At 34.6% G+C, this 13258-nt stretch overlaps 2 protein-coding genes across 2 annotated transcripts; both read left to right on the plus strand.

Moving 5' to 3' along the window:
* The first annotated feature begins 1045 nt into the window (after positions 1–1045).
* LOC104761846 (RAF-like serine/threonine-protein kinase 20) lies at positions 1046–6082 on the plus strand. Its single transcript, XM_010484987.3, has 9 exons — positions 1046–1595; positions 1693–4062; positions 4151–4255; positions 4342–4494; positions 4578–4741; positions 4828–4975; positions 5065–5187; positions 5273–5360; positions 5461–6082. Exons 2-9 carry the CDS (start codon positions 1921–1923, stop codon positions 5625–5627), a joined length of 3090 nt encoding a protein of 1029 aa, XP_010483289.1. The 5' UTR covers positions 1046–1595; positions 1693–1920; the 3' UTR covers positions 5628–6082.
* Positions 6083–10277: 4195 nt separating this feature from the next.
* LOC104761847 (transcription factor MYB36-like) lies at positions 10278–12360 on the plus strand. Its single transcript, XM_010484988.2, has 3 exons — positions 10278–10705; positions 10923–11052; positions 11430–12360. Exons 1-3 carry the CDS (start codon positions 10570–10572, stop codon positions 12175–12177), a joined length of 1014 nt encoding a protein of 337 aa, XP_010483290.1. The 5' UTR covers positions 10278–10569; the 3' UTR covers positions 12178–12360.
* The last annotated feature ends 898 nt before the right edge of the window (positions 12361–13258 follow it).

Consider the following 13258-nt stretch of genomic DNA (forward strand, 5'->3'; position numbering starts at 1 on the left):
AATTATACAAAAAAAAATGGTTGATTTTTATTGATAAGGAAGAGAGAGTTGATAATGTTTACAAGTTACAACGTTTAAAGTCGTGACAGTTAATATTTGAGTTTTTTAGATGCATATAAAAGTGTAAACCTACAAAAAAAAAGTAGTTGAAGGCTTGAAGCCTAGCCCTATCTAGTAAATTCCAGACTCAAGCACTCAGTTTTCGTACCGCTATTTAGCTATGCCTGATATGGCTCTATTCACATTGCCAACATCAAAAAATGGTTTTGTCTTGCTAATTTAAGTATTTAGCGTATGAAACGTCAGTTTAGAAAGGAAAAAAAAAGAGAGTATTATTGTAAACTGTTGTTTTTGTCATTGATGAGAAATAATTAAATTATGATCAATGCTGTCTGTACTTTGAAATTCCGGCATACTCTGTTTGAAAGAGTCTGTTGTAGTCCCTACACTTTTATGATCCCCATTCCCATAGTAAAAAGGAACCAAATCAGATCCTGTTTTAAAATTTGAGTTTGTAGTTCACATAAGACACAATTCACCATGAGTGTCAAAACATATTGTCTCAAGTTATTGTATTGTTATATACTTTTAACATGATTTTATTCTGCGAATAAATTGATTGGAAGATGCTTTGGGAAATGTGCCAACTGTCACGATATGATTGGAGAACACGTGACGCAGGCCGCTACGTGTCGCGTGACCAGAAGCTGAGTGAGAGCGCGTGTGTGTTAAAACTAAAATGTGACCACCTTTATTGACGCCATAAATGTCACCACTTATCATATTTATATCCAGATTTTTTTAACAAAAAAATTGATGCAAAAACGTTAAAATATTGATTACTGATGGGAATACAGCGTGCGTTTCAAAATGCGATTTTATGATGTAATAATTGCTGATTAAGTTTAAGAAAAAAATGGAGATAATTAAAATGAAGGTGAAGAAGAACACGCGCAGTGGCGGTGGGCACGCACAAGGAATCTGCGGACGAGGAAAGAAGCATATGCCCCCCCCCAAAGCCCCCAAGGCCCCAACCAATATCAATACGCCATGCCCTGGGACTGGGACCGCGACTGGGAGATAAATTAAAAACTATTCTTATTACTATTATTTTAAAATGAATAAAATTTAACGAAATAAATAGTGAAAAGGCGCCACGTGGAGAGCTACCTGGCGGTACAGAAACAGCATCGCATTTTCTAGTTCTTCTTCCTTCTCTCTCTTCTAACCCAGAAAACACATTACACACACACAACAAAGTTTAAAAATATAAAGAAATAAAGATTGTATTTTTATAATCTTTTTAAATTTTGGCCATCGTCGTCTCGTCATCGTCATCATCAAAATCAAAACCAAGAAACCTCTTCCCCTATCTAAATCGAAATCTCTCTTTTACTTTCCTACAAAAATTTCCACTCTTAAATCTTTTTCTGGGTTTTCTCATTATTATTTCCCGATTCAGATTTCGTCTCATTCATACCCAATAAAAGATCAAGAGTGTGGAATCGGGAGGTGCGGAACGTGATTTTGTTATAAATTACGCATTTTTAAATCGAGGGTTTCTGAAAATTCGTCTTCTTTCTCCGAGATTTTAGGTAATTTGATTGAAAAATTAAGGATCTTTTTGAGTATGTGTGTAATTCTTCTTTGGATTTGATTTGTTTACGCATGTCTGTGTTTTCAATTGTCCAGATAAAAGTGCTGATGCTTTGTGAGGATTCGTTCGCACCCGTGTAAATGGAGAATCATTTCAACTGTTATTGTCAACGAACAACTCCCAAGTTCTTTTGTCATCGTGGTTTTGAGATTTGGTACTATACGGATTTCAATTCCCTGGTGCAGTAAGCGAGCTTCGTGATTCAAGAACAGAACGAGATTAATAATTATAGTGATCAGATTGGAAAGAGGAGGTTCGCTGCTATGGATTCAGGTTCTGTGAACTCATCTTCTGTCACTAGTCCAGTCTCTAGCTTGAACGATGAGCCCCATCGTGTTAAGTTCCTGTGTAGCTTCTCAGGAAGTATATTGCCTCGTCCTCAGGACGGGAAACTGAGGTACGTAGGTGGAGAGACGAGGATCGTCAGTGTGAATAGAGATATTAGGTATGAGGAGTTGATGATCAAGATGAGAGAGCTTTATGACGGTGCAGCTGTGTTTAAATACCAGCAGCCTGATGAGGATCTCGATGCTTTGGTCTCGGTGGTGAACGATGATGATGTTACGAATATGATGGAGGAGTATGATAAGTTAGGTTCGGGAGATGGGTTCACTAGGCTTAGGATCTTTCTGTTTTCTTCTCCTGAGCAGGATGGTTCTTCCCATTATGTGGAACGTGATGATCAGAGGGAATCTGAGAGGAGATATGTTGATGCTCTTAATAATTTGATGGAAGGGACAGACTTTAGGAAGCTGCAGCAACATCCTGATTCGCCTCGTTACGATCGTATGGATGAATTTTCGATGATGGAACCGATGTTGAACCAGCTGAGTATTGAGACTGGCGGTGGTAGCCAGAGGGGCAACGAGATACCTATTGCGCAGTATAGTAATCTTCATCAGCTTAGGATTCCTCGTGTGGGTTCAGGGCAGATGCTTGCACCGAGGTATGGTGAAGTAGAAGGTACATGGAGTCCTTACTATTCTCCTCGGCACCATGGACATCATGATCCCAGAACTTTCCAGGAGTTTCCATCTTCGCCTTCTTCTGCTCGTTATCGAATGCCATATGGGGAAATTCCTGATACGGGGTTTGATAGAATGCCTGAAGAGTATGTGAGGCCGGCACAAGCAAGTTATCATCCTTTATATGAGCACCAGCCTCAGATTCCTGACAGTGTGGTGTGGGTACCAGCTGGAGCAATGCCACCCGAGAGTAAAGGAGGTTTTCCTGGGAATGTTCTTCACGGTGGTCAAGGTGGCTATGAAGGTGGTAATGTATGCGAGAACTGTCGTGTTCCGTACCATAGGAACCATCAGCTTTTGGAGCAGCCTAATATAGGCAACAACGGATTTCCACCGGTACATTGTGCACAGTGTCCACCAAACAGGGAAAGTTTCCTGCTTAACACAGACCAAAAACCTACTCATCACGGAGCTTATCCAAATGAGACTTTCGGACATGAAAGAGGATGGATGGTTCAACAGCAGGTGAATCCTAATACTCCAAGGTTTGAGGAAGGAAGGCCACATATTTCTAATGTAGGAAGACCAAACGATCATTACACTCCTGATGGTCCTGGGATGAATTATCCTCTTGATAAACCACTTGGTGGCGGTCCCCTGAATACGGCCAACCCTTCTGCCGAGGAACGTGGGTTTCATTATGGGAATAATCTCTATCCTCCAGGACCTGAAAGTATCCACTCAGCAGGTCATAGCCATATGCACCCTCAGCAAAATATATGGCAGAACGTTTCAAATCCTATAGCTGGCCCTCCAGGCTTGCCCATGCAAGTCAATGGCACAGTCAATCAGACTGCTATCAGGAATTCAATAGAAAATACTCCTAGGTATTCTATTGGAGTGGACAATCAAAACGTTGTAGTTGGTTCTCCGCAAAGGATATCTGGCTTTGATGGAATGTCCTCTCCTGGCCAGCCTTACTACCCTAATCCCCATTTGCAAGATAAAGTCTTCCCTTTAGACCCAAATTGGGTGCCATCTGAGAACCCGACTGTACGTAACGAATATCTACAAGTGCGTGAGCCTTTGTCTGGGCCATTATTACAGACAAACCTCAATACTGCACCAGTTGTGCAGGCACCAGTTATGCAGACACCTGAGTGTGTTAATAGTTCTGTTTCAAACGGTGTTCCCTTCCTAGATAAGCCTCAGCCCTTAGCTGAGGGAAAGAAAGATATGGGGAATCTGGAACAAGTTAGTCCTTCTGCTACTACTCCTGAAGGGGCAGAGCTATCAGTAGAGCGTTTGAGTTTCTTGCCTGAGTTAATTGAATCTGTGAAGAAGGCGGCACTTGAAGGAGCTGCTGAGGTTAAAGCTCATCCAGAAGAAGCCAAAGATCAAGTGATGCCGGAGTTGGTGGAAAACGAACCAGAGCATATGGTGAGTATTCTAATATGTTAACCTATTATGAATTCCCTTTCTTTCCTTTCTTCTGACTTCCCTTTTGCAACAACTTTTTGTTTTTCAGAATGCTCAGGACGAACCTGAGATAGATTCTGATAGCGACAACCCAAACAATTTCAAGATTGAACAAACAAAGGCTGAGGCTGAAGCTCGATCCAGGGGACTACAGGTTTTTATGCTTAAACCCGTCTTATAGAATTCCAAAACCGAACAAACTTCTAGTCCTTTTGACTTTGTTTTCTCTTCTTCATCTAGAGTATAAGAAACGATGATCTGGAAGAAATTCGAGAGTTAGGCCATGGAACATATGGATCTGTTTACCATGGAAAATGGAAAGGCTCAGATGTTGCAATTAAGAGAATAAAAGCCAGCTGCTTTGCAGGCAAACCTTCTGAAAGGGAACGTTTGGTAAAATTTATTTCTTTTGTTATCAATTGAATATAACATTTTCATCGACGTATAAGTCTCTTACTGCTTTTCTGCTGTTGCAGATAGAAGATTTTTGGAAAGAAGCCCTGTTATTGAGCTCATTGCATCACCCAAACGTTGTGTCGTTCTATGGAATAGTTCGTGATGGTCCTGATGGTTCTCTAGCAACTGTGGCGGAGTTCATGGTTAACGGATCTTTGAAACAGTTCTTGCAGAAGAAGGATAGGTAAAAAAGATTCACATATTCATGCATTATATCCTATTTTCCTAGAGGATTCAAGTATCTGACATCACATTGGCTGACTCCTCCAGAACCATTGATCGTCGCAAAAGACTCATCATAGCCATGGATACTGCATTTGGGATGGAGTATCTGCACGGAAAGAACATAGTTCATTTCGATTTGAAGTGTGAGAATCTTCTTGTGAACATGAGAGATCCTCAGCGTCCTATATGCAAGGTTACGTTTTTGCTCATCTGATCTCCCATTATAACAACAAAGAGTAAGCTTATATGTTTCTCATAAATTGATATTTTCTTCTTTTCCAGATTGGTGATTTGGGGTTATCGAAGGTGAAACAGAAGACCCTAGTATCAGGAGGTGTTCGTGGGACTTTGCCGTGGATGGCACCTGAGCTATTGAGTGGGAAAAGCAACATGGTCTCTGAAAAGGTAACCAAATTTCTTATACAAGTTTGCAGCTGTTAATTGCATTGAATCTCGTAGTCAACTAACCAAGCCTGTGTCTTTTGAATAGATCGATGTTTACTCGTTTGGAATTGTAATGTGGGAATTGCTCACTGGTGAAGAACCTTACGCAGACATGCACTGTGCTTCCATAATTGGTAACTACACCTTTCTTTTACTTGATCTTTTAAAAATGTATACTTGTGAATGATAAGAGTTATGAAACTAAGACATATAGATTGGTGTTTTTGGTTACAGGAGGTATAGTGAATAACGCATTGCGTCCGAAAATCCCACAGTGGTGTGATCCAGAGTGGAAGGGATTGATGGAAAGTTGCTGGGGGTCTGAGCCAACAGAGAGACCATCCTTTGCTGAAATATCACAGAAGCTCAGGAACATGGCTGCTGCTATGAATTTGAAATAAATAAATATATACATAAGCTAAAAAAAAAAGAATAAAGATGATGATGATGAAGAAGAAGAAGAAGATGGTGATGGTGCCATACTGCCATGGTTCTTGAAGATTTAAAGGCTTATATTTACTTTGGGTTTTTATAAAAAGTATAGTTAGCCTATTTTTTGGTTACCACTTTGTTTTGCGGTTGGAACGCCAAAACTAGCGTCTTGTGGGAGAAAGGAAAATGGTGTTTTATTGGTATATAGATTTTATGTTTAAATTAGAGGATTTTGGTTTGGAACCTTTTTTGATCGAGCAATGTATTGGTTGCACTTGAGATGATCATTAAGGTCTGTCCCTCGTTCATATTTTTTTTTTTTTAGGGGTATTAATTTGGTGTTTGTATATAAGATTTGTGGTTAAGAACGGTACACATTAGATTATTCTTTATTTATTTTATCAACTTAATTTGTTTCTTAAAATTAATTCTTACTGCGTGAGTATTTCATGTTAAGATTTTGGACCAGTTGTTTCGTGTTTGATAGATTACTCTGTTTTATATGCATGCTTGTTATTTAAATTTTATGAGTACAAGGATATGAAAAAAAATATCCTTAAAAGGTGAAAAAATCTTACTTTTTACATAGGGTGGATATTAATTTTGGACTATTATTATTATGTCTTTCTTGCCATGATCTTTAATAGTATCATTATCAAGAAAATGTCAGGTTTTAATATTGTGTGGCTTTTATCATATAACTGCAAATATAGATAAGATGATTTAAACTCTTTGTGGTATAAAAGATCAGGACAGCCAACTCAAGCAGCGACATATAACATAACAGTTGATTTTTTTGAAATTTTAAATCTGTAATTTGCAATATTGCATAGTCTATATAACTTGAATCCTATTATAGTAAAACACTTGGACCTAGAATGTTTCCAATCTTTCGTGGCCAATAAACAAAACTTGTGGTCAGAGAAGCTCCGTAAAACGGCGTCGTCTAGTCACAAAAATCCCAAGATTCGAACAAACCCAACTCAGAGAATTAGACCAAGAAAACTAGTGTTAATATAGAGGTGAGGTTAGGTAATGGATTAAAGGGTCGTCCAAAGACAAGCTAGAGAGATGGCAACAAACTGTGACAGGACTGCTGCAATCTTCTTCTAAAGACAAGCTATATCTCTCTCTCTAAATAGTTAGTACTTATTAGGTTTGACTTTAAATAAATATTTTGTTTGATTCTTTAATTAAAATTATTTAAATTTTTAATTATAATAAAAAATTAGTATATTCTTATCTATGAACAGAAAAGTCAGCCCCCTCACAAGTACAAAAGATCTTCTTTAATTTTCTTGTCATTAAAAAAATTAGCAAGTGAAGTAGGAGAAAAACTAAAGCATGACATTATCAACTCCGATGTCGTATCTTCCTTGTACACAGAACATCTCTAACCAAATTAATTTGTTATAAGAGAATTATTACAAAATGTTGTGTTAATCATTTGAGCCCATGAACTTAATAAATAAAAGTCCAGTTATGAAACATTATCTATTAACAAAAGGAACTCTATTTGTAGTTTTTGTTAATTAAGAAATTAAAATTAAACACGTATATATTAGTAGGTGATGTATGTATACCATTTAATTAACACTGGCAATTTTGGTTCTAGTAGTATAAGCTTGAGTATATCATACTTAATGGTTGAATTTTGAAAATAAGTCGTATTAGTAGTAATTTAAGTGTAAGGTCAAGATACGTGACACCATCAAATAAACCAATGTCTTGTCCTCTACAAACACATAATATGGTATTGACATTGTTTTGTTTAATTATGCCCTCGTCTTAAGTCTTCAATGCAACACCTAACACGCGCTAATGACATTTCCTTCATATGGTCAAACTCACACGTAACATACACCCACATGTGTTGTATACATATTTTATTTTTTCTTAGAATGAAAATTATTTGAACCAATAGAAGAGAGTATGATTCATATTCAATATGTCATATGAAATATATAATACATAAAAACTGAATCATATGAAATGCAATCATTTTAATTTTACCTTCTCGTTGCAAAGGAAATTGTGTACGGTAATGGGTTAGTCAACCCAAAAGTGACGTGATGAGGAGTGACACTTTTCCTTTGGTTAGTTTTTGGTTGGTAAAAAGAAAACATTAGTTATAATATAAATGTGGCATACTCAATCTTGTCTTGAATTTGTTGGGAAAAAATAACAAATCTTTGAAAAACGTGAAAAATATAAGGGCTAATCACAAAAGAAAAAACAGGAATTATTAAGTGAAAATATTTTAAAATTATTTCTTAATACATTTCTAATTCATTTAACTTTAATTTTGGTTAGGATTTAATATTTATATACAATTCACCACATTAACTATATTTATGGCGAGTATATATATATATATATATATATAAAACTCGAATTTGTGATTTTAATATTAATTAGCAATGTCAATATATTTAGAAATGTTTTCTTACTAATATTTTGTATTTTATTTCATGGCTTACAATTAGGTCTAATATGTTGATATCAACCATAATATTGAAGGTGTACACATAGATATACACAGTTAGTAGTGTTTTCATCCAAATAACAAAAAGAGAGTATACAATGATTTAGTAGAAAACCTTGGGGATACATAAATAATATTAGCTGTGAAATTAATTAAAAGTAAACAACCTCTAAGCTAATACGCACCTATCTAAGCTTATCCTCTTATGACAGAGAAAAAGAAAAAAGGAAGATCACACATATGACACATCTATGTATACAATATACAAATATTTAACCACTAACCAGCTCGATTATAATGTCTTAAAGATTGGGATTTGTCAAATGCATCGATTCTAGGGTTTTGAAAAAGGACAACAAGAAACATTTGCGTTGCTTTTATTTTAAAGCTCTGAATTTCCTGGTGTCTTCAATTTTTTATTATATTATCTAAATAATATATTTTATTATATTATGCCCAAAAAAAATCTTTTATTATATTGTAGGGTTATTAATTTATACAGAATATTAGTTGCTCCTTTTTGAAATTTTGATGGTTTCCTCTTGTTATTTTGTTACCTAGTTGTGGTTCCTTATCTCACTTGATTATTTAACTAACTAATTAAAATGATTAATTAAAATATATATTTTCTTTTATTATATACACATTTAAGTTTTTATAACGACATATTTGTGATAACCCAAGGTCAATTAGTGTAAGTTGTCTGGTTGTTGAGATCAATTATTGTATTAAAGCTTCTCCTTTTATATTAAATACAGTACGTCTTCCGATCCATGCACCAATCAATTTCCACAATTAGCATGAAAAACCCTCGAAACTGTTATTTGCTTAAGAAAAAGAAAGGTAAAATAACAAAATAGTATGTAAAGATATAAGGTTTTAGGAAACAAAATTTAATTTTGAAATGCGGCCATCCTATAAAATTATTCAAGATCATAATAGTTGTCGTTTAGATCATATTATTGATACAAACTTACTTACTTTAAGACGTAACTCTTGCAAGTTTGGAAAGCCATAGTACCTTTTTTAACTAATGATTGTTGACCTTGGTTCATGCAAAGCCATTTGTTATAGATTTACGATCATTACTGTTCTGAATATTTACAGATACAATGTTTTTTTTAATCATATATTCCTATTCAAATTTCTTCGAATTTGAAAATGCACCCACTGCGCGTAGACTATAAGATCAAATATCTATAGATAGATTATATGTATATATATATATTATGTAAAAGAGACTATAAGTCAAAGAACCAAGAGTTTCTAGAACACATACATATGACACATTAAAAAAAAACGGCCTTGACATGGAAATTGATGAAGTCAATCTTATTTTACAAATTAAGGACTCATATAGTCATATATAACTGTATATTTATGAAATATGGTCTTCTCGATATCGACGTTTTTCCTTACGGCACACGCATTTTTCATATATATCATCGATTAATCTCTTAGAAGCTTCTTCTTCTTCTTCTAACTAACTGCACTTTCTATAGTTTTGGACTTGATGTCTGATTTTCTGAACAAATCTGTTCTCTTAAGGTTCTCGACTATAAAAGTATGGAAATACTGAAAGTTATATGGAACATATAATAGTTTAATTAATGGTAGCTCAGTGCTCATAATATTGTTAACATAATGTAAATTTGTATATTAGTTGAAGTTGGCCATTATACATTTATGCAATTTCCAAAAATTAGCTAGGCTTTTTACCCTAAATTTCTGTCATAGTTGAGAAAGTCTGAAAGTTAAGAAAGTCAGAGTTGTGTATATCTTTTTTGCCTTTTCAATAGAGATTAACTAATCCAGACAAAATAATCTTCTATAAATTTCAGCAAATTATTCAAATTCAAGAACTGCAACAGAAACTAAAATAACTGATGACATTTGATTGGCTATAGAGAGAACATTTCAACCCAAGTCATGACAAATCGATATGATGGTTTGTTCCTGCCCTTTAATTTGACCTATATTAATCATCTAATATATATAAAGTGATAATGCGATTGGACAAATTATTCACGCAAGTGTTTCTTTACGTTAATGATTATTAAAACTAAGACAACTGTTTACCTTTTCATAATGAATAATATAATATAACTAAAAGTTTAGAAAACTAATCCAAAATGCAGAAAAAGCAAAATCCTAGTTAGAAAAATATACTATTAGGGTTGAAGTTGAATTATAAGAAAGACACTAAAACGCGGAGAGGAAGAGGACTTCATTTTTATAATAATTACTTTTTTAATTAAGTTATAATAATCATCAACTAATATCCTCTGTTTTTTTCTCGCCTTTATAAATCATCTCTTCTAAGCATTAGATCATTTCATCATCACATCAATCATATCAACACTTAGTAGAAGAAGAAGGACAACAACAACGACAAGATCAAGAAAAGACAAAAGATTTGTAAGAAAATGGGAAGAGCTCCATGCTGCGACAAGGCAAACGTGAAGAAAGGGCCATGGTCGCCGGAAGAAGATGTGAAGCTCAAGGATTACATCGACAAATATGGCACTGGTGGCAACTGGATCGCACTGCCTCAGAAAATTGGTAACACACAGTTCTACTTTTGTTTAAATTCTAATCCCATAACTAACTATTCCTTTTTAGTTTATATTACTATCTTATGATTTATATATAATTCAGATTTTTTTATAATTTTCACATGGTTTATCAAAAGATGCATGTAAACCCCTCTCTTGATTTTTGATTTAGATTGATTAGATCAAGTTTTGTTCTGATTTTGAGATTTGTGTAAATTATATAGGTTTGAAAAGATGTGGTAAGAGCTGCAGACTGAGATGGCTTAATTACTTAAGACCAAACATTAAACATGGTGGTTTTTCTGAGGAAGAAGACAGTATCATCTTGAGTCTCTACATTAGCATTGGAAGCCGGTCAGTGATCTATCTCTCTTGATCTCTCTTACTAATAAGTTAATTAACTTAATTAACACCTCTTAATAATATATAATACTTTTCTCGTTGTGAATTAGAGGTAATTATTCCTATTGAAATTCAACTTGAGACTCTTGTCTTTTTACCTTTTGTCTATGAATCTTATGCTGAAACACATGCAAGCCCATGTTTCTTCAAGCTATGGTATCTCTCATAAAATTTAGGGTTTATATTGTCTCTTTCTTCTTGTTTTGGTGTCTTTGTAAGAACCTTTAAACATTTATACCTATGAAACGTGAACTTGGTTAGTGATTTCTAATATATGGTTTTCTAATAAACGTTCTTTTAATTTTAACCTTAATGTGATATATATGCAGGTGGTCCATAATTGCAGCTCAGCTTCCTGGAAGGACTGACAACGATATCAAGAATTATTGGAACACAAAACTGAAGAAGAAACTTCTTGGAAGACAGAAACAAATGAATCGTCAAGACTCCATATCCGATTCTACTGAAAACAATGTCAGCAACAACAACAATAAGAGTACTCCTCAGAATCTGAGCAATTCAGCACTCGAGAGGCTCCAGCTTCACATGCAGCTTCAGAATCTACAAAACCCTTTCTCTAGTTTCTACAACAACCCTATCTTGTGGCCCAAGCTTCATCCATTGCTGCAGAGTACTACTACAACCACACCTAATCAAATTTCTAAGCTTGCATCTCAAGAAAGCTTCCACCCTTTGGGAATTAACGTTGATCATCAGAACAACAATATCAAGCTAGCTGAGATCAACAATGGAGTCTCGCCTCTCTATTCGGAGAACGTAGAGCAATCCCTAAACCCCGCTCAAGAGTTTCAACCTAGTTTCGGTTTTTCGCAGGACCTTCGATTAGACAATCATAACATGAACCTTATGAACAGAGGTCATTCTAAAGAATTGTTTCAAGTGGGGAACGAGTTTGAGCTAACAACGAACGGTTCGAGTTGGTGGTCAGAGGAAGTGGAACTAGAGAGGAAAACGACGTCGTCAAGTTCGTGGGGATCAGCTTCTGTTCTTGATCAGACTACTGAAGGAATGTTTATGCTTCAAGATTACGCTCAGATGAGTTACCACAGTGTGTAATCATTTATATCATGAATATATATGTGTAACTTATAGGGTTGGATTATTTGTTTAAAATATGTATTATTTCGGTCATAAGCTTATAGCAATGTGGAGGGTGCATGAAAGGGGAGGTTTCATAATTTCTATAAAAATGTAACGAGTTGTGGATAAATAATAATGTAAATTAAATCGTTAATTCTACTTGCTTTTCTTTTTATTCTGGAGTGAGAGATGTATTTCTACTATGAAACAGTTACATGTATTCATATATAAATTAAATTCTGTGAAAAGCTCACACTTTTTTAATTGATCATTTGTGTTACACAATAACCTGATATAATATAAGCTTATATTGATAACGGTATCGTTGGTCAATTTTAATCCGACTTCAGGCTTCCAAAATTTACAAAAGTGTGGGTTGTATTAGTTCACTGATTGACCCAGGAAATAATAGGCTTGAACTTAAAATCATTTCCAAAGGCCCATTAAAAGATGCGACTCACTGAGAGTGACGTGGCATGACGTTGACAAGCAAGCAAATAAAACTAAAAAAAAATACCTCAACTAGAAAGTAAAATACTTTAGATTGACCATAATTATAAAGATGAGTATCAAAGTATAACTAATGTGACGTTAAATTTTGTAAAATAAAACCATTACATAAATATGTCCATTGAGGGGGACATTATAGGCCGGCTAAATTTTTTTATATTCAGCAATCTCGTATCTATTATCCGATAGTTGCTAATTAAAATATTTAGATCCATGTAAAACTAATATAATTTGATCTGTTCTATCCACAGATAAATTAATTATGGACGATCACCTTTTCCTTGTGCCACTTGAAAATTTGAAATTAAGAAACCAATTAGAATATCATTCAACGCATGAAATTGATAGATAAAGAGAAATTTTAGAGATATTAATTTAACTCCATCACAACTTTTTTTTCTATGTATTTATTATTTTTTTATTTTTAAGACTTTTTATATGCATGAGATGACAAAGATATTTTTTACTTCAAAGTAAATTTCTCAATTCTATTCTGCAAATAATTAAACATAATACTGAATTTAACGTGAATCGGATATATAGTTTT

The sequence above is a fragment of the Camelina sativa genome, chromosome 18 (genome assembly GCF_030686135.1).
Source record: "Camelina sativa cultivar CO46 ecotype springtype chromosome 18, ASM3068613v1".
Classification (NCBI taxonomy): Eukaryota; Viridiplantae; Streptophyta; class Magnoliopsida; order Brassicales; family Brassicaceae; genus Camelina; species Camelina sativa.